Below are 24,326 nucleotides of genomic sequence, written 5' to 3' on the forward strand. Positions count from 1 at the left end.
TGGAGCGTTGCCCATTTGACAGCTGTGTGACACACAAGAGCAGGAGCATGGCCGCAGCCTGTGCGTCTTTTGACAGATATTCTTAGAATCACATATTTATTCTATCCTTAATCAATTTATATTAATTAAACCAAATAAACCCAGTTGATTTTGTATAATATCATATTGAACATTTGGCTGTAGCGTCCCCTGTACTTTTCAGGCAAGTAGGGTTTCTATCTGAGGTGCAAGTTCATGGGTTAAGTCAGGTGACTTATTTATTATTTACCTAAAATTACACAAGGTTTTATTTGAGATTCAATGTGCCTTTTGCTCTAAACAAGATTGTATCTTAAACATTTCACTGATATCCATCTTGCCCCAGAAAGAGCCCCAGATCAGATTTCCTGCAGCCCCCACCTTTTTAACTGAGAGAAAGATGATTTACTGAGTGCAGGGGGAAACCTTGCTTCACTCTTGTAAATGTATGTCTTTTTTTTGTCAAGTTTCTTCTCTGCAGTTAGTGCAGTAAATCACATGAACACAGACTGCTTTCTTCACCTCATCTCTTGAGACAGATTTTGTTTCATGGTTCAGAAAATCATACAATTTTGTCAGGGTTTGAGGGCATTGTTTACTGCGAAAGAAACAGTCCTTGGAAAGAAATGTGACATTTTAGGAAACAATGGCACAAGCTTTTTTGAACTGAAACAGTTGACTTTGTTGCCTTGTCTCGTCAATTTGCTGCCATGTCACCCTGCTGTATTTCTTTGTGTTGATAGCGCGCTTGAGGTGTTATCTTTGATAGAGATCTGTGGAAGCCACTGATAACCTTTTAACATGCTTGTCCATGTCTGGTTCGGTGCTTGATGAAAACCGAAGAGCGTCTCAAGAACAGAGGGGAGGTGAAAGTGTTCCCTATGCCCTTCCAGTGACATTATCTCAAGTGAGACACACAGCAAGTGGAGTAGACTGGAGTGCAGAGACCATTGCAGAAAAACTAAAGATAACATTGATCAAGGAGACAAATAGGATTCATCATCAGAGGCATTCATTACTACCTGCCTTTGTTAACAAAACACATTTCAGAAACATGTGTATGTGATGTAATGTTAGCACAACAGGTGCACAAAACTGTTTCTAGTTGTGACATGTGACAAGAAACATAAGACAGAAAGGAATCTGAGAGAGTCAAGGAAACTTCCGACTTTGAAGCTGCATTGATCAACTCAAGATGAATGGAATAGCTAGAGTCTTGTGAAGACCAGACCACTGGAGAACCTCCACCATCACCAGCACTAACATCCTAAAGAAACACTCGTCATGGCCTAGCATGTTTCCATGCCATTAAGTTCATTGTGGAGCAGACACTAGCTCTGAGTAGACCTTAGCTTTTAGCGCTTTTTCACCTTGGGCATATTGCTTACACAGCGGAACACAGCATTTCCATAAAAAAATGCCAGGCTTATTCATGGGAGGGTTTCTGCCATTATGAGAAGTTCCCTCTGTAAAGATGTTTTCTGTCCTGTAACAACTAAAACAGCACAATGAATAAGTTAAAACTAGATGCCTGGTTTATATTCAGCCATGAGTAAAATCAGTGGTACCATATCCACTGTTCTAAAGTCTAACAGTGTATGGATATTTATTTTGTCGGGATGGGGTTGTTTGCTTTACTTTGAGCCCTAGTTAAAATGGTTAGATCATTCAGTCCGCCATTGTTTATCTGCCAGTTCTCTCTCTCCCAGTTGGATTAGTAAACAATCCATGCAGCAGTTTAGAGAGGAGTTAGTCCTGCTTGGCAGTTTTCTCAATCTACCCAAAATACATCTGCATGTTAAAAATGTTGAACAGTATACCGCAGCAATGCTATTTGACTTGCCGTTTTCTCCGGTAATGAGAAAGTGAAGCCGGCTGCCTCACATAGGGACTGTATTATCAGCTCTGCGAGAGTAGGTATGGAATTAGACCTTACAGCGCATTACAGTCTTCGCAGTATCTCCTCTTTCAGTGTTGCATTTTCAGACGAGGGGTGCTGTCCCGTGTCAGTGACTCGATCATTAGAAGGTCAGCGGCACACAAAGGAGGACAGCTTGCACAGCCGCCTCTCAGCAGGACTCATTTCATCTCGTTTACAGCACAGTGGGCGCTCACAGGGTGCTACGCTCACGTCGTGACGTGGCTAATACTGACAACTGGAAATATATATTTAAATACAACACCTCCAGAGCGGGTGGCCTTCCCACATATAAGAGATCTGTTTTGAGATGCTAATTCGTCATTAAGCTGAGAGTGTCACCCCACATTTTTTCCCGCATTGTCACTCGGCTGACGGCTGCTGTCTGAGCATCCCGTTTAATGATGCGACCAGTAATGAGGAATATTTTGAAGAGACACTATTGCTTCAATCTTAATGTCCAGTGGAAGAGAACATGAGGTTACATTCGGCTTGAATAGTAATGCAAGGGCTGTATCTTCAAGGCCCAGGCCGTTTCCCTATTTGCACAGATGTGCAAAAATTGTATCTAGAATATGGAAGATTTTCCAAATAAGAAGGTCCTATATACACACAAATCCAGCCTATTGCCATGAATGTGGATCACTTTGAGATGGCTGAGTTTCTTACAGTAATGGCTGTCCCTCCCAGCTAGCTCTAGACTGATGGCTGTGATTGACATGATGTACGCCACAGGGCTCTGGATCTCAATTACAGCTCAATCCTCGTCCCTGTGTGAAGCACATAGAGTGTATTCAGGCTCCCCATCCATGCATATAGCCTGGATCACACATAAAAGCAGAAGAGCCACCCAAATTTCCCCCTCTACTAAATCACCAAAACATTCGCCAAACATTCCTCATCTACAGCTTTGGGGAGCAATTAGGGCCCCAGCATATTTAGTGACTAAGTATTTAAATAAAACAGTTGTACACTTTTAGGCAGTACCCCAATGCTTGTCTGTTAAATTGACGTAGTTGTTGTCAAATTGTCCAGCTTTGAAGGGACTCTGAGGACAAGCCTCCTGAGATTAAATTGGTATTCAGGGAATTATATTTGTGGATCAAGATCAAATGTTCATGCTGGCGTTTGTTTCTGCATTACAGAGTATAAATTGTGTTCTGATTTGCGTTAACACAAAATATAGAAAATGAATGACCCAGTTTGTTTTTGGAATAAGATGGAGAATGGACACCCCTCACAATGCACAGAATTCAGTCAATCTTCTGCTAAATGCTTTCAAATTGCTTTCTTTCATTTCACTCCATCTGTTCATCTCTTCCTTTTCCTCTGCATTTCTGTTCCTTCTAGTTGTAACTACGGTTCTTCTTAATCTAATCTATCTATATTGCATTCCCTTCCTTCTTTCTCCCTTTTTCTCTCTTTCTTACTGTCTCGCTCGCTCACTTTCTCTCCTTCCCTCTCCCGCCCTTGCTCCATGTCCTTGTATATCTTTTAAACATTGATAATACCTGCCATGAACATGGAGGCCCATGTGGGGAGTGTGCTGGTGACCTCAGGTGATGTTGAGCACCTGCCTCTCTAAGGAGATGTGTGAGGACCGCTCCCCCGGTTTATGCAATGCTTTCAGTGCGAGGTGAACAGACCTGCCATTCTCTCACTGGGGATGAATTCTTTTTCTCCATGCCAGTCCCAGATGTGGCTTTGATCGCTTGGTCTATTTTTACAGACTTTCATTGTCGCCAAGTTGAATTGATGGAACACATACAGTACAAAGACAAGCATTATATCAATCGTAAAGTTTTGTGAAAAATCCACTGTTTCTTACCTTAAGACATATCTCAGATGTTTGGCAGCAGGATGTAAATTAGCGACAAATGTATTTTCATTACTCCAAGTTATGTGTGATTGATTGTGAGAACGCTGGCAATAGTTGTTTGAAGTTGAGCACTAGGCTCAATTCAGGGTGATGAAGACGATAGGCAAAGACAACACACACCTCATTTAGGATTCCCATTTTAGTCACAGCATCATAGATTTTTTGTTGGCACCCAGTTTGCCGTGATTGCTGTGTTTATGTAACTGGCACGAAACAGCATGCCCCTGTATGAGTGTCGTGCAGAATGTCATTGTGTGCTCGGAGTGTTTTATAGTAAATACAGGTTTTATTTGCAAGGATACCTTTAGTCATACCTCATTTGGTGTAAGGAAACACTGCACTCTCAATTAGTTTGTCAGATTTTCTCATTCATTTGAGAAGATTTATGGCCTGTTTTGGAACATACCGTTTTTGGAACAAATATTGAAACTGTGCCGAGTTCGCCAGTGAATACTGTTGTTGCACAGTGTTGTTGAGTTACCCACTCATTACCTGCTGCTTTGCATTGATCTGAGAAGCTGAGATTTAGATGTTAACCGCACTGTTGGCTCTTTAATGCTCTGTGAGAGCTGCACAGACAAAGTGGTTATGCGTTGTGATTATTGTCCCTAAATTCCCAGAAATTTGTGGATTTTAAAGGATTATTGGGACTCGTAAAGCTGAGTTATGCTCTGCTGTTTCCAGATGTTGCAGCTGCAATGATTGATGTTTACTGCCTCTTAGTCAGTGGGTAGTTTTTATTTTTCAATATGACTTAATATGTTGAAATGATGCTTCTTGTGGAGATGAGTGGAAAGTTCTCCAGTGTGTCGATGTCTAGACATTGTACTGTATATCAACGAACAATGATATTCCTAAAGACATGTGCATTAAAGGGAAAAGATAAGACATGTCGGCAGATAAAAGAATAACTACGATAAGAATATATTATTGTTTCTGAATCATAATACAGTCGGGAGATGGAAAGATGGAAAGTTCTGGTCCTACATCCAATTTAATCCATGACAGAATCTGGTACGAGGAGTAGAAGGTCTCCCCCCCAGCTTTGGAAAATTAAGTCATGTATTAAAATGGATTCATCAAATATAGAAGACATTTCAACTGTAATGCATGTATCATTAATGACTTGTGGCAGACTTGTATTTGTGCTCACTTTAGGGAACAGACTTTGGCTACTACAGAAATGGGAATGAGTACTAATCATGTGGAGGGTCTTCTCATATTGATTTGTGATCCTGTCTGTCTGAAACCAATGGACATGTGTGCTGTCTTTTTAAATAACTCAAGTGCATTTATTAAAATATACCCAATGTGCTCTGCTAACTTTTAATTAGTATAAGATCTACAAAATGATCAGAGCAAGCCTTTGTTCATTCAGTCTTAATTGGGCCCTGGCTTGTCTTATGTATTTATCCTGAACTCCCCAGCTGACAACTCTTTGTGATCAATAAGATTTTGTGTAGTATCTTTTCCTCCATGTATCAGCCATGTGTGACATCAGAGGTCACTTCAAAAATGAGCTTGTTCAATCTCAGAAGTATGTTGCCTTTTGACGTATTCGTCATTTGGTTTGTGTCCAGATTAAGTCAGAATGCTATCACCTAACCCAGGCATAAGAGATACACAATCTAATTTACATATGTTGTTCTGCTTTGAGTATAAACAGCCAGATGCTCTTTTTATGAGACTGTCACAATTAGTAAATGAACATTTTCATATGAAACTTGATTAAAATTCATGACAGGAAAAAGGAGGTTCAATGAACAGCAAGGTAAGACCCTTAGTAGTTTTCTGATATGTCTTGTAGGCTATTTGGCTGACTTGAATAACAATTAATTGAGTAAGCACACTATTTTTGCTTTGTCATTAGCAGTGGTTATTTTTGTTATTCTCACTTGTACCTATACTGACATGTATGTCAAATTATTATTATTCATTATAGTTTAGATTAGATTGTAACAATTTATGCAATACTGTGGCTCGCTCCATCCCTCACAATTCTTCACATTCAGAATGATTTTATGTACTGACTGTGTGCTGAATATAGTCTTGCCTACAGTTGTACTGTTACAGGTTATAGTTACATAAATCCTTTAAGGTGGTCATTATTTTGTTGTCTTCGTCCCAAAAACTTGATAAATGTATGTTTTTGTATTTGGTCTTGTGATTACAGTGGTCCATGCTGTAAATGTATGGTCCCCCATTTTGCTTTAATACAGAGAAGGCTCTGATATGAGCCTTCCTTATTGTTACCGTGGCAACCACTCAGAGCAGATGACTGGTTTCCTGCAAACATGTCCGCCACACAGGTCTATTTTCCTGGTAGAGAAGAGGCTCGAAAAAACGTAAACAATTATAAATATATTGTTCTTTTTTAAACATTAGCTGACTCCAAGGCCACACTTGTCAGGAGAAGTGTCAATGTGCTACTCTGCCTTTTATCATGGCTGCAGCTCCTGTCATTATGAAGCACATTTTTCATTTTACAGCACTATTTCATTTCTCTTCCTCCAGATTAAGTGATAAGAGTTTAAAAGTGGTTTTGACATGTAGATGATGGACGAGAGGAGTAAATAAGCCCCACAGCTCTGTACACTTCAGACAGTGTCTGAAAGCAGGATTGCAAAAGGGGTTATGTCTCCCCAGAGATGAAAGGAGCCAGGCTTGATTTTGTCAGGGAAACACATTATATAAAAGCAATGTTGCATGAAAATGTAAGATGCTGATCAGGATATTAGGAGACAAAAAATAGTCACTGTTGTTCTCTGTCAATGTTGATCTTGTAGATGACATGATAGGAAGAATATTTATAACTTCTGTTGATGGGAAAATACAGTGGCTGTCAAATTTCAAATCCAATTGAACAAAAGTTGATTTCAATGATTTTATTTTAAAGTGGATGAGTGATTTTGAATAGTACAGGATAGGTTGGCTCAAACCATACATGGTTTGTAATGATGATGATGATGATGATGATGAAGATGACATTTACAGTCTGGCTGACACATTTAGCATTAATGGGTGGATGATATTGTTGGCTAAAATTGCCAAAGATAAACTGGTCTTCAATTGGTCTTCTCTCTGCCCACTGACACTGAGGGATATGCAGAGTGCACAGCCACCAACGTCCCTAGGAGGAGTCCGATGACAGAGCTTTATGTAGACACGATTAAATTGCAAGGCAACTGTAATTGATTAACCATTCAAGCGTTGACATGTTCAAAGCGGGAAAATTGAATTTTGACCTCAATAATGTGGCATTTCAAATGACAGGGCTTGTTTGAGTGACTTTGAATGTCTGCAGTGTGTGAATTAGCCTTTGAAAGGCTCAGTTGAGCTCCATCTTGAGCATAGAATCCCTGATGAGTTCCAGTAACTCGTTTTTTTAGAACATTCATAGCTATATAGTATTGTTAAAACACTCTTGACATCATACTGAAAGTGAATCTGCATGAAAGGTCTGTTCCTCCTTGTTTCCTTCCAGTGACTTCTATGCACTGCAGAGTACTCCTGTTGTCTAGTAAATGCTTCTCATACATGTGTAGTTCTGCTGCCATCATGACTCTCCCTGGACTTCCTTTTGCCTCATCTACTGTATGTATTGTGTATATAGTTTAATAGCGTTGTGTCTGTGTCTCTCTGGATTACTATGTAAAGGTACCATTTACTTGGTCAAATACACTGTTTTAGTAGAAAAGACAACCATCAATATTTGATGACATTGTTTGTTTCCATCTCTCCATTTTCTCCAGAGTGCCATCCTCTCTGAGCCAGCATCTCTTTGGCATCAATTCATCCAACACCCGGTGCATTTTTTATGGTGCAATCTGGGATTCTTTACGTTAGGAGAAATCTCAACCCCCTCCCCCACGTTACTTAAGAAATGTGGTATCTTACAAGACAATCAGAAGTGAATTGTGTGCCAGAAAGAGTGTTGGAGGGAAAACAGTGTCAGCAGGTCATTTTACATTGCAGTGGCAAGGCCCACAGAAGGTCATTGGTGGCATTCTTTATTTTTACAGTTTAGAAAGAGCATGTGTTGTAGGGCATGAAGGACAGCAATGAGCAGGGCAGATTGGGACTGGCACATTGGCCTCAAGGTTACTAGTTCACCCCCTAGCAATGACACATCCACTACAATTCCATAAAGGACTCGGCTGAAAACCCCGTAATCTTTGACGCAGCAAAGGTTATGGGATTGATTCCAACTAACTGATGGTGTGTTACAGGTCTGTGGATCTCTGATGTGAACTGCTCAGTAGTCAGACAGCCTCCTAGTCTGTGACAAACTAATTGCTATAAAATGGAAGTGGCCTGATAACCTGATGTCTCATATCAATTCCTGGCATATTTATCTTTAATTGGGTACAATGAATTTTTAGGCCCTGATCTGTACAATTTTTCCGATGACATTTAACTGCCTTGCCTGGAATTGTATTCACGGGCCAGCATATCAAGACAGCCATCAAAACACATGTACCCATGTGGGTAATAGCTTTTTTTTTTACTACTTCTTTGTGCAACCTTTATAAATGGCTGCACTCTGAGGAAATGGCAGTCATTTGCTACAGACATTAAGTAAGATAACATAGCATTGAGCATTAAATGATGAGAGCAAACCAATGACTTTCTCATATACCAATAGGTCATCTGTACTAGCAAAGTCTGTTCAAATGACAATGAAGTCTCCTGCTATGTCTGCTCCGCTGTCCCAGACACCACACCAAACTATGCTTTTATCTCAAAAGAATGAGTAACTGGGTTCAAGGTTAGCCTTTTTATTCTCATTATAGAGTTGCTCCTCTTAAAGGTTCAACTCTTGGCAGTTGTTGAACAGACAGAACATTTAATGGCCACTGATTATCCACCATTGGACCAAACGGACCACTTGTTTTTCCTCTCCATATGAAAGATTAAGTTAAATTGGGGTTAATTTGATCATGTTCATAAACAGTCCTTCAGAAATTGAATGTCCGAAGGATGTAGATGTGGTCGATTCAGAATATGTCAGTGTAAGGTGAAAGATTCATCAATAATGTGTTTCCAAAATTATGATAGGATAGTTATATTCAGGAATCCATGAACTACACAGTTGAGTGGTAGGCTGTTTCACAACTGTCCTCTATCTCTCCTCTAAGTCAGTGGCTGCTTAGAATTGCCAGCCTGAACAACATTGACATAGCTTGACAGGTATCCAGAGGCTCCCATGCCTCTATTTCAGACAGCTGCGAGTCGGTCCCAAGGCCTTCAAACATAGCTCATTCCAGCCGGGATCCATGGTGTCAGTAGAGGCGGCGGTGGCAGCATAGAGGGAATGTGTGAGAGTCCTGCAGTCGTGTGCCTCTCTGTCATCGTCGGGGCCGGTGACAGGCAGACAGGAGCTGGAGCTTTCTGTGACTCAGCCTGCAGTGTCAGGAACCCAAAGGGGCCCTGTGCTGTGCTATCTCATATGGAAGGTGGGACAGGGGTAGAGAGGGTTTTGGGAAAGATTGGTATGGGATCTGCCCAATGATGAGCAAACTGCCTACGGCTTGTCTCTACTCTGTGCAACGTGTCAGATCAAAACATCCCTGAGGAAAAATGGTGGAGCATTGAGAGCTTTCACAGATGAAGGGGGAGTAACTCTACTTCTGTTTTTAGACCATCAGTGTTTCCTGAAACAAAGATTCAGCGGATGTTTTCCCTCTGTGCCATCAACCAATGGATAACGAGCACATTTTGGATTAACAAGTTTAAAACTGCTTGTTAAGACGAGAGGTGCCAAAGTGTTTCAATCAAGGTTAATTTGAGGAAGGGGGACCTTATTATAAGAATTTCAATTCCATCAGGATTCATTATTTGTTGAAATACAATAACCAATGCTTTTCTTTCTCTGTCACTAAGTTTTTTTTCTGGAACAAGTCTCACCTAACAAAAGATTCCCATGTCTGGTTTGGAGCACTTAAGCAGTATGAATAATTGCAGGTTGCGGTGGGATGGTGTGACAACAGCGTCACCAGACTGTGTGGGAGCCGGTAGTGTTTGCTTGTCACAAGCTGCACATTAGAGCTGCATTTGCCTTCATAGCTGTCCGATTGGGGCTGGAGCCATATCTTTTCAATAATGAAAGCCAGCCTCAGACCTCCCATTGTGACTGCATCACACTGGCCTAGAACTGTCTTTTAGCGCAACAGCAAGATCTTTGTTTATCTCTGTATTCAAGGTTGTTTACAGATCAACGAGAGGGAATAGAACAATAGAGTGTTTGATAGATGTTGTCGATTTCAGTAAGGCACTTTCAATTCCAAAAATGTATATTATGTTTAATGTGAAAGGTTGAGGCTAATCTCAAGTATTCAACCTTGACTCAGAGGTAGAAATGCAGTATGCCTCGGATGTCAGCATCATTTTTTCAGATGTAATGAACAGTAAATGGGAGAAAATAAACATTTGTACTACTCACTGCCTGTGTAAAGCAAAAGTAAACCTATATAAGTCCTTTTATATTGACCCCATCATGAACTGAACCGCACTGCCCACCAAAGCAATGTGCGTTCAGACAACTGCACCCCACATCCGCTAATAACATAATTTGTCTATGTTACTGACTGAAAAATATACAGTATGTACATTTTATATTTTATCATGTAATTATATATCATCAAGACATTTTGCTTGTTTGAATTGTTTAAATACAAACATATTAATTTGCGGTTCACATTTGTCATAGGTGTACTAAAACAGTTTTTCACTCATTATATAATGAGTAATTAGGTAGACTTGTGTCTGAATATGAGGTAGGAACCTATACTTTGGCATCAGTTATGCAGAATATGAAACAGATGTTGGTGATTTAATCTTAATACAAGTACAGAAGAATGTTTCAGTAGTGGAGAGGTGTGGGTCAGTATAAATAGTCAAACTAGGTTCTTCAAGTGAACAATGCATTCTTTCCTGAATGAGTTATCCAGCCTGCAGCTGCAGCTTTTTAGAGTTCAAGGACTGGTCAGCCTACTTCTTCTGTACAGTCTAATGGCTGTTAGACTTTTCTGTATATCCTGGATGATAAATCTGAGACGAGTTGAGTGGTTAATGACATAATACAGATGGATGCAAATAACTGTGGCGCTAATGAAGATACTGACATTGATGAAGTTAATGACGGAGTTCACCGTTTAATGGGTGGTTGAATTCTATCAGAAGGTCAAATATAATAATGTTAAAATGGAGAGTTAACACAAGCTGTAGTAAATGTAAGTTAAACTTTCTCATCCCCTCCCCCCTCATTAGTTAGACATTTCCCTTTGAATTTATTTATACATGTTGGAAGATTTCTTGTGTGAAACAAGACACAAAAAATCCTGTGTAGTTTGTGGCGTCAAACCACCAGTTCACATGAGCTTAATAGAATGTTTGTGAAAAAATTGGACAAAACACATTTTATGACAACAAATGTCAATACACCAATCTGATTAATTAATTCCTTTTAACACTTACCCTTTTGTCATGACAAGTTCTTTAAAGAACCATCAAAGACTGATAAGATATATTCACAGTCAGAGATGCATTGTGCTGAGCTATCCATGAACTTCACTGGAATACAATTCTATTCTTACAAACCAACTGTTGAACCACAAGGCTTTGGGAGACAATGTGCCATACTCCCGGAAACAGGCTTATTACAAAATACTGGAAGGAAAACATGGTCTCTGAGTGTACCCTCCCTGTGTGTTTCCAGGCTTTCCTGGGTTGTTTCATCCTTTTGTAGCTTTCCCTCATTAACATAATGATGATGATTAAACCTCTGGCGGCAGACACTTTCTTTAGTGAGCAGATGATAGCGGCGATGGACAGGTTTAAAGTATTGGTAAAGATAAAGGCAATGCATGCTGTGTACAAACGTACACTGTGTTCTTTTGGTTTCTTGCTCGGAGCAGGAAAAATTACTCATTTAATGAGTTTTAATGGTCTGGTTTATGTTTGGATGCGGCAGTACACAATTACTCCATACTTACTGAACACTGCACTACCCATGCATGCATTCACTATGACATACGTGGCACATAAAACCACAAACCATTGTTTTTGCTAAATTATTGATTTGAATTAAACAATCATTTTACAATCTTTAGATGTTTGATGTTGCATTGGATGACTGTGTTTGACTGAAAGCCATCAAACAAAATACATTAACCGCTGTCAAGGAATTATAAAGTAGGTCAGGAGGAAGCTGTCCAAGTGTCGAGTGTTAAGTAGAACTGGTGATGCGACAATGAAACAGAGGAGCAAAGTGGTAATATCACAAGGAATACATCTGCATACATTACAGGAGTCTGCCTCCGTCGAAATCATGCCAAAGGCCATCATTTCATTAACACACAAGTAAGGTTACTGCCTCCATATTCATCTCATCAACGTTTATGCTAAAACATTTCTTCAAATATTTAAGAAAAATATTTGCAAATATCTCAAGTGTTGGTAAGAGTAGACAGCACTGTGAATAGTTGTGTTAAGATGTGGTGTTGTGACCTTAAGGCACAGTTAAGGTGATGTTGCATTTCACCTCAAGTCCATTCAAGCCCTGTCCAACACTTTCTGTAACTTTAAACCAATAAATACCAGTAAAATACGCAACAACACCATACAATATTCATAGACTCTTGGATGAAGAATGGCTTTCAATAGAAAGGAATGTAGGCCAGCCAAAAAAAGTAAATCTAATGTTGCTGAGAAAAATAAACAAGCAAACTTTTATAAATTCATATTTGCTAACAGAAAACATTCTTCAACATCATTAATGTATGAGTTCTGTTCAGTCTATCAAGCACAAACTGTCATAAAAAAGTAAACTAACTATTCAGCTTTACTTGAAATATTTTCTACTCAACTAAGTTGCTGTTGAAGAATCAACTATAACCAACTTAAGTATTCAATCAGTAAGAGGGGACACAGATGGGGCAGCCACGCCGTCTAAGGGGTGAATAGTCAGCCATCTTTTACTACAGTATTTGTTCTCAACCTTCCTGGAGTGGAGGACTGTTTCTTTGTAGCAAACTTGAGATGCTTTGGCAGCAATACTCTGCAGCATACCTTCCAGGCCTGGTCACTCCATCACTATGCCCTGAAATTTCTCAGCTGGTTCAGGCACAGAGCCAGAGATATGCACTTCTGATTCTAGCTAATGAGGCCCAGAACTGCACATAGGAAAGTCCCATGTTGATGCAGTATAGATATGTAGATGTATTTCCTTGTGTTTATCCAGGATTGCACGAGAGTGCCATTGAATGGATTAGAACAGACTTTTGTGCAGCAGGCCACCTCAATGTGCTAATATCACTGCAACACTAAACCAAGTGAAATGTCGTCTGTTTACATTTTTGAGGTGATGTCTGTAGTATTGCTTTGCAGGCTAATTTTTCAGCCCTCGCTGCCTGCTAAATTAAGGTTTTTCAAGGTTGGGTGTTCAGCCGGGGATCGAAGGACAGGATCCTCCATCAGTGTCTTGAGATGTATCTTATTTCCAGTTAGGAAATGCACGGTGATACGAGAGCGCTCTTTCATCCCACAGAATCATCTTTCACTTGGCTTACTTTGCTTTACTTTCGTCTCTTCCTCATCATTATTTATAAAAATAAATCAAATTAAAAGTAATTTGAATCAATTCTTTTAATAGTATAAAAATAATCCACATAATAATAGTACTGAAGTACTCAGTTGAACTCAGGAATGGACAGCAGTGCCTGCAGTAAACCAGTTAGCCTCAGTGTGAGCCCAGCAACAATCTGGCAGAGATTTAACTCAGCGCCTCATATTTCCCCATAACCTTGGTGAGATTTGCTGTTAAATAGGTTATTTCAGCTTTGGTCTGAGACACAGTTTATACTTAGCACTGTCTTAACCCCGGGTTCACAGCCATTTGTCAAAGTAGACACAGTTTATTATGAGTCAGTAAAGTTCCTCAACATTTTTTTCTTATTTCCGTCTTGTTCAGCAAGGAGATTTTGAGTTTTGCGAGAAGAAGATTTGTCACTGATCTTGCAGATACTCCTGAAAGAGAGCAATTTGAGATTACAACAACAAGAGGAAAAAACCCTTTGGGATGAGGCTTTAATATTTGGGTTTTATTTCGTACATAAATGTTTGACACGTTCCCCTTTAAGCTCTCCCTTTGGCAGCAAGGATTACACAAGTTAATCTGTATATCTGTAAAACATTATCCTGCATTTGCGATGTGTGTTTATGGTGGAATCACTCACAGTGTCAGACTACCTCTGCTGGGGAGATTAAGGATATGTACAGTGCTTTAATGGAAGTGCTTAAACAAGCTGCTCATTGGCCCAAAAGCCTCCAAGGGCTGCACTGAGATTCATCCCAGGATTACACACATAATGTCTCACCCAATCTTTAGCATGGCAAGCCTGCAAGCTTCCCATGACTTGGGATAGCCATTTCACAGCCGACATGCTGTCAGTCCTTTTTACCAAGATAAAGAGTGTGCTGGTTGGTGGAGCACATCACCTCATAAACATTTTGCGTCAAAGGTTGTGCAGCATTCGAAAATGTATGTGGAGAACGTTTGTCTGGAATTATCTCCATAATATGGTTGCTTGTGGCTTATTTCAGGGCAGTGAAAGTAGATTGCACATAGCATGCTTTGATCCTGAGAACCATAAAATATACATGAACATAGCAACTAGACACAACTGTGCTGGTGTTATGTGAACCCTGTCCAGCATAAAGAGAGACATTAAATGGAGTGGTCTGGTGGTAGCCATTTCTCTCTTGAGTTTTCTATTTTGACAGTGCTGTTAACCCCTATGCCCTGATGTTGTAGAGAAAGGGTCCTTCCCTCAGAGCACACTATCTCTGATGTGTGTTCACACTCATTTGTAGTTACGGAATCTCTGCTTGAGATTCTTTGAGGTGACCTTTGAGATAAGGGTTCTGTCGCATTCTTTAGTTTGACCTGGTTTAAGTTAACCAGACTATATAAAATGAACATTCATGTGGGTTGCTAGACTGACAAACATAACAATTTCCCACAAATGTAGTAAACCACAAACTTAATAAATATCTGCTGCTTTTATTGTAACAATCCCTCAAACTTATACGTTTCCCACAAACTTAATAACAGTTGCCTACCACAAACGTATTATGTCATTTTCCTCTAATTTGTTACATTTGCGGAAAAATTACAATTGTCAACTTGAATATTTTACTAACCTCCCACAAATGTAATAAATCACAAATAAATTCAGCAGGAAACGTGTTACTTTTGTAGTATTTTTACATTAAAAGCTGCAGATTTGTATTATATATGTGGTTTACTACGTTTGTGGGATGTTGTTACGTTTGCGGGTCTATCATGGGTCCTCTACCTGTACTTTTAATAGCTCTATGCCGCAGTGATAAACAGGCTTGGAGATCAACTTGTCTACAGTCTAGTCTTCTTACCATAGAGGAATGGGAAGACCATTGATGAGACAAACAACTGTCCAAGCTTATAAAAATCAAAAGTCTGTAAAACAAGTTTGTTTGTTGTCATTCTTATAATGTTCAAATTCAACCCTTTATTTATCAGATGCACAGAACAACACAAGGTCAGACTGGGCACTGAAATTCTTAGGACAAGACAACGCAAAGGAACCTGGCATAACACGTGTGCATTGTGTGTTGCAATGAAACACATTCAAGGTGCTCCAAACATGATACAGTAAACAGTGAAAATACCAGGCTTTTGTGCCAAAATGTAATAGATATATAATAGGTTCTGCTGCCAAACCCAGGTGTACCATTTTCTAGTGTTTGCTGTCTGCTTGAATTGAGCAATCACAGCCAGCTAAAGCACAATTTGGATTAGTAAAGGTTCTACTGATAGGTCAGCTTAGCCCTTAATGGAGCAGCTTAGGGCTCTCTGTACATGATTATAGCATTCTTAGCAGCCTGCTTCCTTGCAGCCTGATGCTACCAAAGAGATGTCAGTGTAATCATGATGCCTTTTCTTTAAACCTTTTTCTGGTATGGTCCTTTTTAACACTAATTGATAAAAGTCCACACATTTAGTAACTTTATAAATAATTAATAAATAACAATACATAGTTTAAGTGGTGGAGAAATAGCCATGGTAGTGATTTTTACCTGACAGTGCTGACTTGTTTTATTGAGCGTGGTCTTAGTGCAGTTTTAGGAATCCAGTATCTCATTATTTTCTAACCAAGGTCACTATGCACATCAGGAAACTTTTCAGACAGATTATGATTGTCTAAGGAAGTTTGCAGGATATAAATATTGCTTGTTTTGCAAGCAACAGGGCATTGAATTGCAATATGTATATTTGGTGGCTTGTCATTCAGAGCTATTCTAGAAACCGATTCAGCAGTTCTTTCACTTTAAATGTCAATTTAAGTTATACAAACTGTCAATTAAATTGAGTCAAAATCATTTATAACTATGGGGAGACAATGTAATGGTGGGTTTGCACTACTTTACTTGTGCGTTTGCATTCAAAGCAATACTTTTGATATGACCTTTCATCAACCTTCCCACTAAAGTAACAAAAATTCCAATCCAAAAAAGTGTGGTCAGAATTAGAAGGGTGTTCTATCAATGTCTTTACCATATTATGTACTATTCCATTCAACCAATAAGATAGAGATGTGACCCAGCTAAATATGATATGTTTGTGCCCCAGAAACTGTACAGTACAGTAATGTGGACATTGTTATGGTAACTGGTCAGTTTCATCCGTGATGGGTCATATGCCACTTGTTCTCGAGTTGGGCAAGAACTATATAGGCTGTCGGATGTGAAAGGGATTTATTGAATGTATTTCATGCCCACAAGTTTATTCATGCACTAATATGTGTATTTTACTCTTATCACTTAAGCAGAGGCTGTAACAGGACACGTGTTGAGTTTCATCCATGGTCTGCTGCAGCATCTTCTCAGTGGCTGGATGAATGCTCAAGCTGTGTCGTCCCCCCCCTTCCAAGCTATAGAAGAAATCTATCAAGTTCAATCTGTCATATTAATCGGTTCTGCTTAACTGAACCAGATCCACAAAATGTCCTTGATGTAAATTTTAGCCTTTGCCTCTGACGCGTTCAGGTGTGACTACCAATTACTGTTTAGGGTTTATTTCATGCATCTAAAGTCTCACCAGTGTTTCAGATAGGTACATAATGACATTGAAAGATAACTGAGGAGAACGGTCATTTTTACTTGTCTCTTTTCTGCTTCTCTAGAGTAGAATGCAACACGTCATGTCTGCTTGTTTCTGTAATTGCAACACCAATCATAGAATATTGAGAGCTATTGTAAGCAAATTGTATGTGTGTAGCCTGAAGTGCTCTCATCAGCACAACAAAACATACATAACAAACAGAAGCGAGGACTGATACAGAACAACATCAATATTCAAATGAGTGGTAGGTTGCTGTTGTTGTCCTGTGTATTTGAGAGCTGATGAACAGTAATGTAGGAATATTAGATTTGCTTAGGGTGGTAGATTAAATAGGATACTTTCAATTTCAGTCTGGGCAAATGTTTTGAAATGTTCATTAAAACAGTGACACAAAATTGAACTCAAAGTCACAGATATCATCATTTTTGATAGGTAATAATCAGATTCTCAGTTTCCACCTCTGACTGTAATCTCATTAACACACGGGAAAATGTAATGGCCAAAAGACACTATGATGGCCTAATCATGCAGTACAATATGATATTCCTAGGATGGTACAGGCATTTTTTTCTTGCCTTTGTTTTATTTCATGATGTTCTATGTCCAAAGGGCATGTGAACATTTCTTCAGATCTCAGCTCTGCAGTGTGGTGTTGTGGGTAGAGCAGTGTCTGGCTCCCCCACTGTTGGAAGTAGAACGGTCTTCAGGGGATCTCAGGAAGAGAGTGGGGAAAAGGGTTTTGATCAGCACCAGCTGTCAGTTCTTTCTGTAACTGTTCCATTGAAGCATAGAGTTTTGCAGGAGTATAATGGGTTTATTTACAGCAAAAAACTCCTGTGTTATGTTTTCAATCAACACACCGCTCTATCCTGCCAGCCATTCAACAGTTACGTTTCGCTTGTTAGAAAAACGGTGTTAAATTCCTGAGCTTGACCATGGACATGTGCCAGAAAACCACTGCTATACTGTATGTGTTTGCTCCATGCTCCTGCTTCTCAGACAGATAATCTCTCACCCACTTAAAAAAGAAGTAGTTCCTTGTGTGTGGCAATACAAATATGTGTAATCCAAGGGACATAAACTAACTGTAAATTAGTTTATGTCCCTGAAATATTTGAATGCATTTGACATGACATACAGGAAGTGGAATCAAATGCAGCGAAAAAAACCCTGATCAGACCAATGAGAGATTTTATTATTCTGCCCGTGTTTACCAGGCGTCTCCGCAGAATTGCTCTCTTTGCTCGAAAAACAGCTTGGCCATATTAATATCTGAGGATGCAAATTATTACGATCTTTCAACTCGTCATGGCTTGAAGTGCTTCCCTTCCACTGGTTTGACAGAACCTAATGAAAAAAGTCACAAAGAAAAATGTCTGATGTCATATCACGAGTACATTCATTGTAGAACTATTTTGTTTCCAGACCTTTCCAGAAAATTACTATACTGTGAATTTACAGTATACAATTGTCTGATATGTTGCAAAGGTCCAGATCCAGACATAGCCTATAAATAGTGTGTTTATATGTTGTCTTTACATTGTACTGGGCAGCCCAGTTCTTCCTTATGCTTATAAAATTGCAATCCCCATTGGTTGACCACATTTTTGCTTTGAGGATTCAAACAACATTTTAGTTGCATAAGTTTAAAAGACCTGGTTAAAATGATCAGTGTTGCCATATTTTTTCCTGCATTAGAAATCATAGAGGCAATTAGATTGCTTTTAACTTCAAAGCACTCACAGAAATGCATTTGAAGGCTTGGGGACTAAGAGAGTACTAAGGCTCATAAGTACTGTTCATTACAAATATCTATTTATCCACTAACAATGGCGTACCTCAGAACAGCATGTTTTAAATCCAGCAAATCTCATATCTTGTCAAATTATTTGTTTGATAAAGCTACCTAATGCAGTGGAGTAGTTTGCTTTGAATCTAAGTAGATCTTCTCTAGGTACAGTGTCACACAAACAGAACCAAACCAAAATTTCAACCCAAACTAATAGTTAAGTTTGTTTTCCCTTACTTAGTAGTGCAGTATGCTTCTTTGTACACTGTACACAAGGTCTGTACATACTGCCTGCTAAGGTACAGGAGGTAAATGTATGAGACATATTCTGTGGTCTGATTCAGTAAACAGCAGATGGTAAGCAGGTTACCTTCAGCACTGTGCATTTTCTCTACCCTACAGTAGCTACCCACCTGAATGACCTGTGTGGAACTGAACATCTGATGCAGAGAGGAATGGGAGTTATCTGCTGGCCTTGTTTACAGGGGTTCTACAAGACGGCAAGGCCAGAGGAGTCATCTGCCTCGCTGGCAAAATGAGCTTGTTTATAAGCATTGTGATTTTTGTTCCGCCCCTCCATCCTACTGACATTTTAGATGTACACGATCCATGACTGATTCATGCTTAATCAAAATGAGTTCGACCTCAATCAGAGAAGAAGGCATCGGTATTGTTCAATCTCCATATTTTAGTAATTAATCACATAATGAGTGGCATTGAGCCTGATGAGGACAATAGCTTGTTATGTTCCTGCCATATATAAGAAAGGTTACCTTGAACATCATTTGTGTGAACTGTCGATGGGATTTTTTTCTCCATAGAGGCCTGGCGACTTAGACTTTTTGGCTCCCCCTTACAGTTCTGTGTCGGATGTGCATTGCTAGGTTGATTCGTTGTGGTTGTGTGAGTTTTCTCGTTCTGTGTTTTTTCCCCTCATACTGCACACCAGGATTGCACACCTTCATGCCATAAATGCTTTACAGTTTACTTTAAAAAGCCAACAGCTGAAGACCTTGAAAGGAGAGAAAAATCTTTAGCCATTAATTTCCACTCTTAGGAAATGTGGTACCTTGATGGAGAATAATGAAAAAGGAATACTCCTTCCAGTCATTATTTTATCTGTAGATATGTTTTATATTAGCCTGACGTTGTCATACTCAAAATTCTAGTCAGAATATGAGTCTGATAACTCTCCGTTGGGCTGGGACTATGGGGCGAGTTTCAACCAAACTCGTAAAACAAATGCCTCTTCGCTCAATTGGATAGACCTACAACCAATCAGAGCAACGTAATATATTGTTTGTTGAAAACAAATTCAACCCAAGGGCTCTTTTGTGACGTTGTTGATTACGTTACTGTTGATCATCTGCCCATCATTGTATAAAGCCCGCCCTGGCAATTTCATTGGTCCGCCCAGATCATGGTTTTATATAGTTGTTCCCAATACGAGACCCTCCAGACCCAACTTCCCGACCAAATGTGTTTGTGGGCGGGGCAAAGTTGGGCTGGCAGCCAGGCTACTTTTATATACAATTACAGTCTTCAAATCATCCACAGTTCTATAGTGTCTTTAGCTAAACATAATCCAGGGGGAAATTACCCATCTGGAGTGCAATACTGATGCAGAGATGAAATTACCAGGCCACTTGTAAGACCTGAGCGCGAGTGTCCATGTGTGAATGAGTGCCGAGAGGTCGATATGTCCATAACAGTTGATGTGTTTCACACGGTAAATTGGATTTTTTTTAGCCGGAGAACAGTTCATTTAGAATGTGTCCAAGATGCAAATGATTGATGTGGTTGTATATCTTTATCACTGGAGATACGTGTGGTGGGCCATTTAAACAGATAGTTAAAAATTAAGGCAATTGTTTTTCAGGGTGAATACTGCATGATATACAGTATGTGGTACTAGGGGGTTATTTCATCCCACTAAAAAATATTTGTCTGACTAATATTGACTTTGCTTTAAAATGATAATTTTCATGATGAAACTATTAACCTTTATGAGTTGTTGTGGATGCTCTCAATCATAAAACATTTCCTAATATCATAAAATTCTTATGAAATCTTTTTGGTAAACTAAATAAAGGCTGAACTATACAGTACCTTCATATAGAGTAAATTAATACGAAAAGTATTACATTAAATAGTATCTAAACAAAAAGGAACACAAAAGATGGCAATGAAAAACCTTGTAAGCAGTAAATATTGATTTGCTTGAGGCAAGCACTATGCTTTATCCAGAGAAAAAAAAATTGAAACTGTAAGAACACATCTCCTTTGTACAAATAAATTACATTTGGCCTGCATTGATTCATTCCCTAACAGTCTCTGAGACAAAGTTGAGCATAATATTTGTGGCACTGGCAAATTATTTTCTTTCATCCCAGAGAAAAATCTCTCAAGGCAGGGGCATTTCTGTTCTACTACAAATTATCACAAAGAATCTCATAACTAATCACTGATTCCTTCAATGAACAGCCTCTAACCTTAAACATGAGGTGGAGGATAAGAAAAGTGTCTTCACACATTGTGAGTGAGTGCTAAGAAATAAAACTTAGGCACAGTGTGGAGCATACAGAATAAATGTATGACAAAACAATACCCAAGGCACCAGAGTATTAATGATATGCAGTGAACTCATTATTAAAGTTCCAAAACAGCTCCTGGAGTAACACAGATGGAGTCAATTAAGCAATGAGCATACTTGTGCGCCTTTTCATCTTCTTTCTTTTATCTCTTCCATATTACTCCACGGATGTAATTAGCTGTGTTTCTCTGTGCAACTTAATGTCTAGTGATAATAACAGTTACATTCACTTGTAATTTCAAATAATTTACTACTTAATAAATTGACCAATGTTGCTGATACGGCGTCCTTGGGTATCTCATTTGTGTTAGTTGTGAGGTGTTAGGTATTCATTGTACTGAGCTAACTGCTGCCTTTGGGGTTTGTGTTCACAGAGACCTGATGCCTTCAACACTGGAGGGACAGATCACAATGGAGAAGACACCAAGCTACTTTGTGACTAACCACGCCCCCAAGCGTATCCACTCGATGGCCAGGGACATCAAGCTCATTATAGTGGTCCGAAACCCAGTCACCAGAGCCATTTCGGACTACACACAGACTCTGTCCAAAAAACCTGAGATCCCTACCTTTGAGGTTCTGGCCTTCAAGAACAGGACGCTGGGACTGATAGATGCATCGTGGAGTGCATTGCGTATAGGGATCTATGCACTCCACTTGGAGAGCTGGATGCAGTACTTTCCTCTCTCCCAGATGCACTTTGTCAGTGGAGAAAGGCTTATTGTTGATCCTGCGGGCGAGATGGCCAAGGTGCAGGACTTTCTTGGACTCAAGAGGATTGTCACGGATAAACACTTTTACTTCAACAAAACAAAGGGATTTCCTTGTCTAAAAAAGCCAGAAGACAGCAGTACCCCCAGGTGTCTGGGCAAGTCTAAAGGGAGAACTCACCCTAAAATTGACCCTGACGTTATTAGACGACTGCACAAGTTCTTCAAACCCTTTAACATGATGTTCTACCAAATGACTGGCCAAAACTTTGAATGGGAGCTTGAGGAGGGCAGTGACTCGAATAGCTCTCGGGACTAGCAGACTGCCGCTCGGCTTAGCACAGCCACACCACCAGCCTTCTCAATTAAACAACTAGTGTCCCCCCTTCATCCTTGGAGCGAGTGCTTGAGCACGTCAATCAATCATGGCTGTCTTTGCTAAGTGTCTGTATCCATAGCAAAAATGTACTGACATGCTTTTTTTTCTCCTCCAATACTAAGTCGTTGACGGTGGAAAACATTATTGTATATATTATACATAAAATATATTTATATTTGTGAAGAGGAGATGATTTTATTGCTTTTGTTTTCAAACATAGAGCTGATATATATCATATTGACTATGGCGATGCATGCGATGAGTTAAGTGTCCTTACCTCCTGAGCCCTAAGGGCAAACTCTGCCTGTTTCTTCTCCCTTTACTTATCATTGCAGTTTGTTGCCCTTGCACCCACTTACCAGCACACAGTGCATTCATTCACCTTAGGTGACTGAGGGCATGAAGCACTGTGCAGGATTTATTTTGACACTTTCCCATCCTATTGTGGAGAAATAAGGGGAGAAGTTATTGTCTCAACATACAACAGTCCCTTGAAATGCACCTATGTTCTATTCTATTGAAGTTCTGTGTTTGTATTCAAAATGGACACAGCCCCTTTTGTCAATCCAAGTTTACCAAAGCATACCTTTAATTTCCCCAGAACCTATATGTTACTCTGCGTTCATAAATTACACAAACTTTTAACATAGATGGGTAAATCATACTATTCAGTCGTGTTTTTCATCACTTGTCTTAAGTATGGAAAAAGCTTGCATTCCAATGAAGACTTCACCTGCCACTCAAATGGTTTTGGCATTCATGTACATTTTTCCCATAAATAACTAAGGATTACTGTGCATTCAGAGATTTTGGATCCTTCAGAAAAACCAAGGTCACGGTTATAATATTAATTGATAAAAATACATTATTGCTTTATCTACAGTACTGCACAGAGGATAGGTATATTGTGCACTGATACTTACTCTTTATCGGAGCCATTCAAGTGAACAGGGGTGGAGAACAACACTGGTGGATCAACAGAAGGGTGTTAGCGAACATCTGCTAATGCATTCTTCTGTCATCAAAGATAAAGTGGCTGTTAAGTCAGCCTGTCTGTTGAACATCCATGTCAATGTCAATGTCAAAATGGCTGCAGAGTAATGCTTTATGCACAAGTTTACCCAGTAAACTGCGTAACCATTAAGACTGTATGTATCTACCGTGAATGAATATGTCAGTTAGGAAAAATGCTTTTTAATGCAATCCCCGTATGTGATCATACTCACCCAGGTTGGCATACATGGTACAAGAAATACAACAGGGTTTTAATGAATTTCTGCGTAAATGTTACTTTACTTGTGCTTTACAACATGCTATAACAGGGGTCCATGGAACCATGCATTGCTTGCTGTGCTTCTGTCTGCTGTCTCTGGACTTTTCATCAATTGAGACAATCAATACAGTCAATGAGTCAATAAATTCAGCCTTCTACACATCAGTGGTTTGCACAGCTATGATGCACTACAATGTTAACCCTCTATGTGTTCTGGCCATACAAGGCTGGATTGGTTCACACTCTGCAAGCCTCTCTGTTTCCCAGGAGAGGCCGACTCAGGCTGCTAGTTACACAAAGAAATTGATTCAATCAAGGTAAGCACTGTACTGCCCTTTGTAGCAGCGAGCCTGAACACTTACCTCTGAGTCTCACTATCAAACAGTCACACCTTCCACTTTGAGCCAGCTCCCTGTTACCAACCACCAGTTTCACCCTCAGAAGGCACCTTCCTAGGAACACACCTCAGATAAAACTCCTCACTGTTGACCTTTGGCAGCCTGGTAAACAGAATGACGTGTATGTTTTTAAGAATGTATAGTTTCTCCATTTATAGTAGTGAATGTTCCTTATTAACATGGTACAGGTAAACACAATAATACTTT

General features: G+C 39.5%; 1 protein-coding gene across 1 annotated transcript in view; it reads left to right on the top strand.

Annotated features, from left to right (window-relative positions):
* hs3st4 (heparan sulfate (glucosamine) 3-O-sulfotransferase 4) overlaps positions 1-22,388 on the top strand; it is a 48,527-nt gene extending 26,139 nt beyond the window's left edge. Inside the window, exon 2 of the mRNA XM_084677857.1 lies at positions 21,734-22,388. Coding sequence (XP_084533983.1) covers positions 21,734-22,388 — 655 coding nt within the window. The remainder of the gene's footprint in view (positions 1-21,733) is intronic.
* The last annotated feature ends 1,938 nt before the right edge of the window (positions 22,389-24,326 follow it).

This window comes from Hypomesus nipponensis, chromosome 17 (assembly GCF_054491055.1).
Source record: "Hypomesus nipponensis isolate SF chromosome 17, ASM5449105v1, whole genome shotgun sequence".
NCBI lineage: Eukaryota > Metazoa > Chordata > Actinopteri > Osmeriformes > Osmeridae > Hypomesus > Hypomesus nipponensis.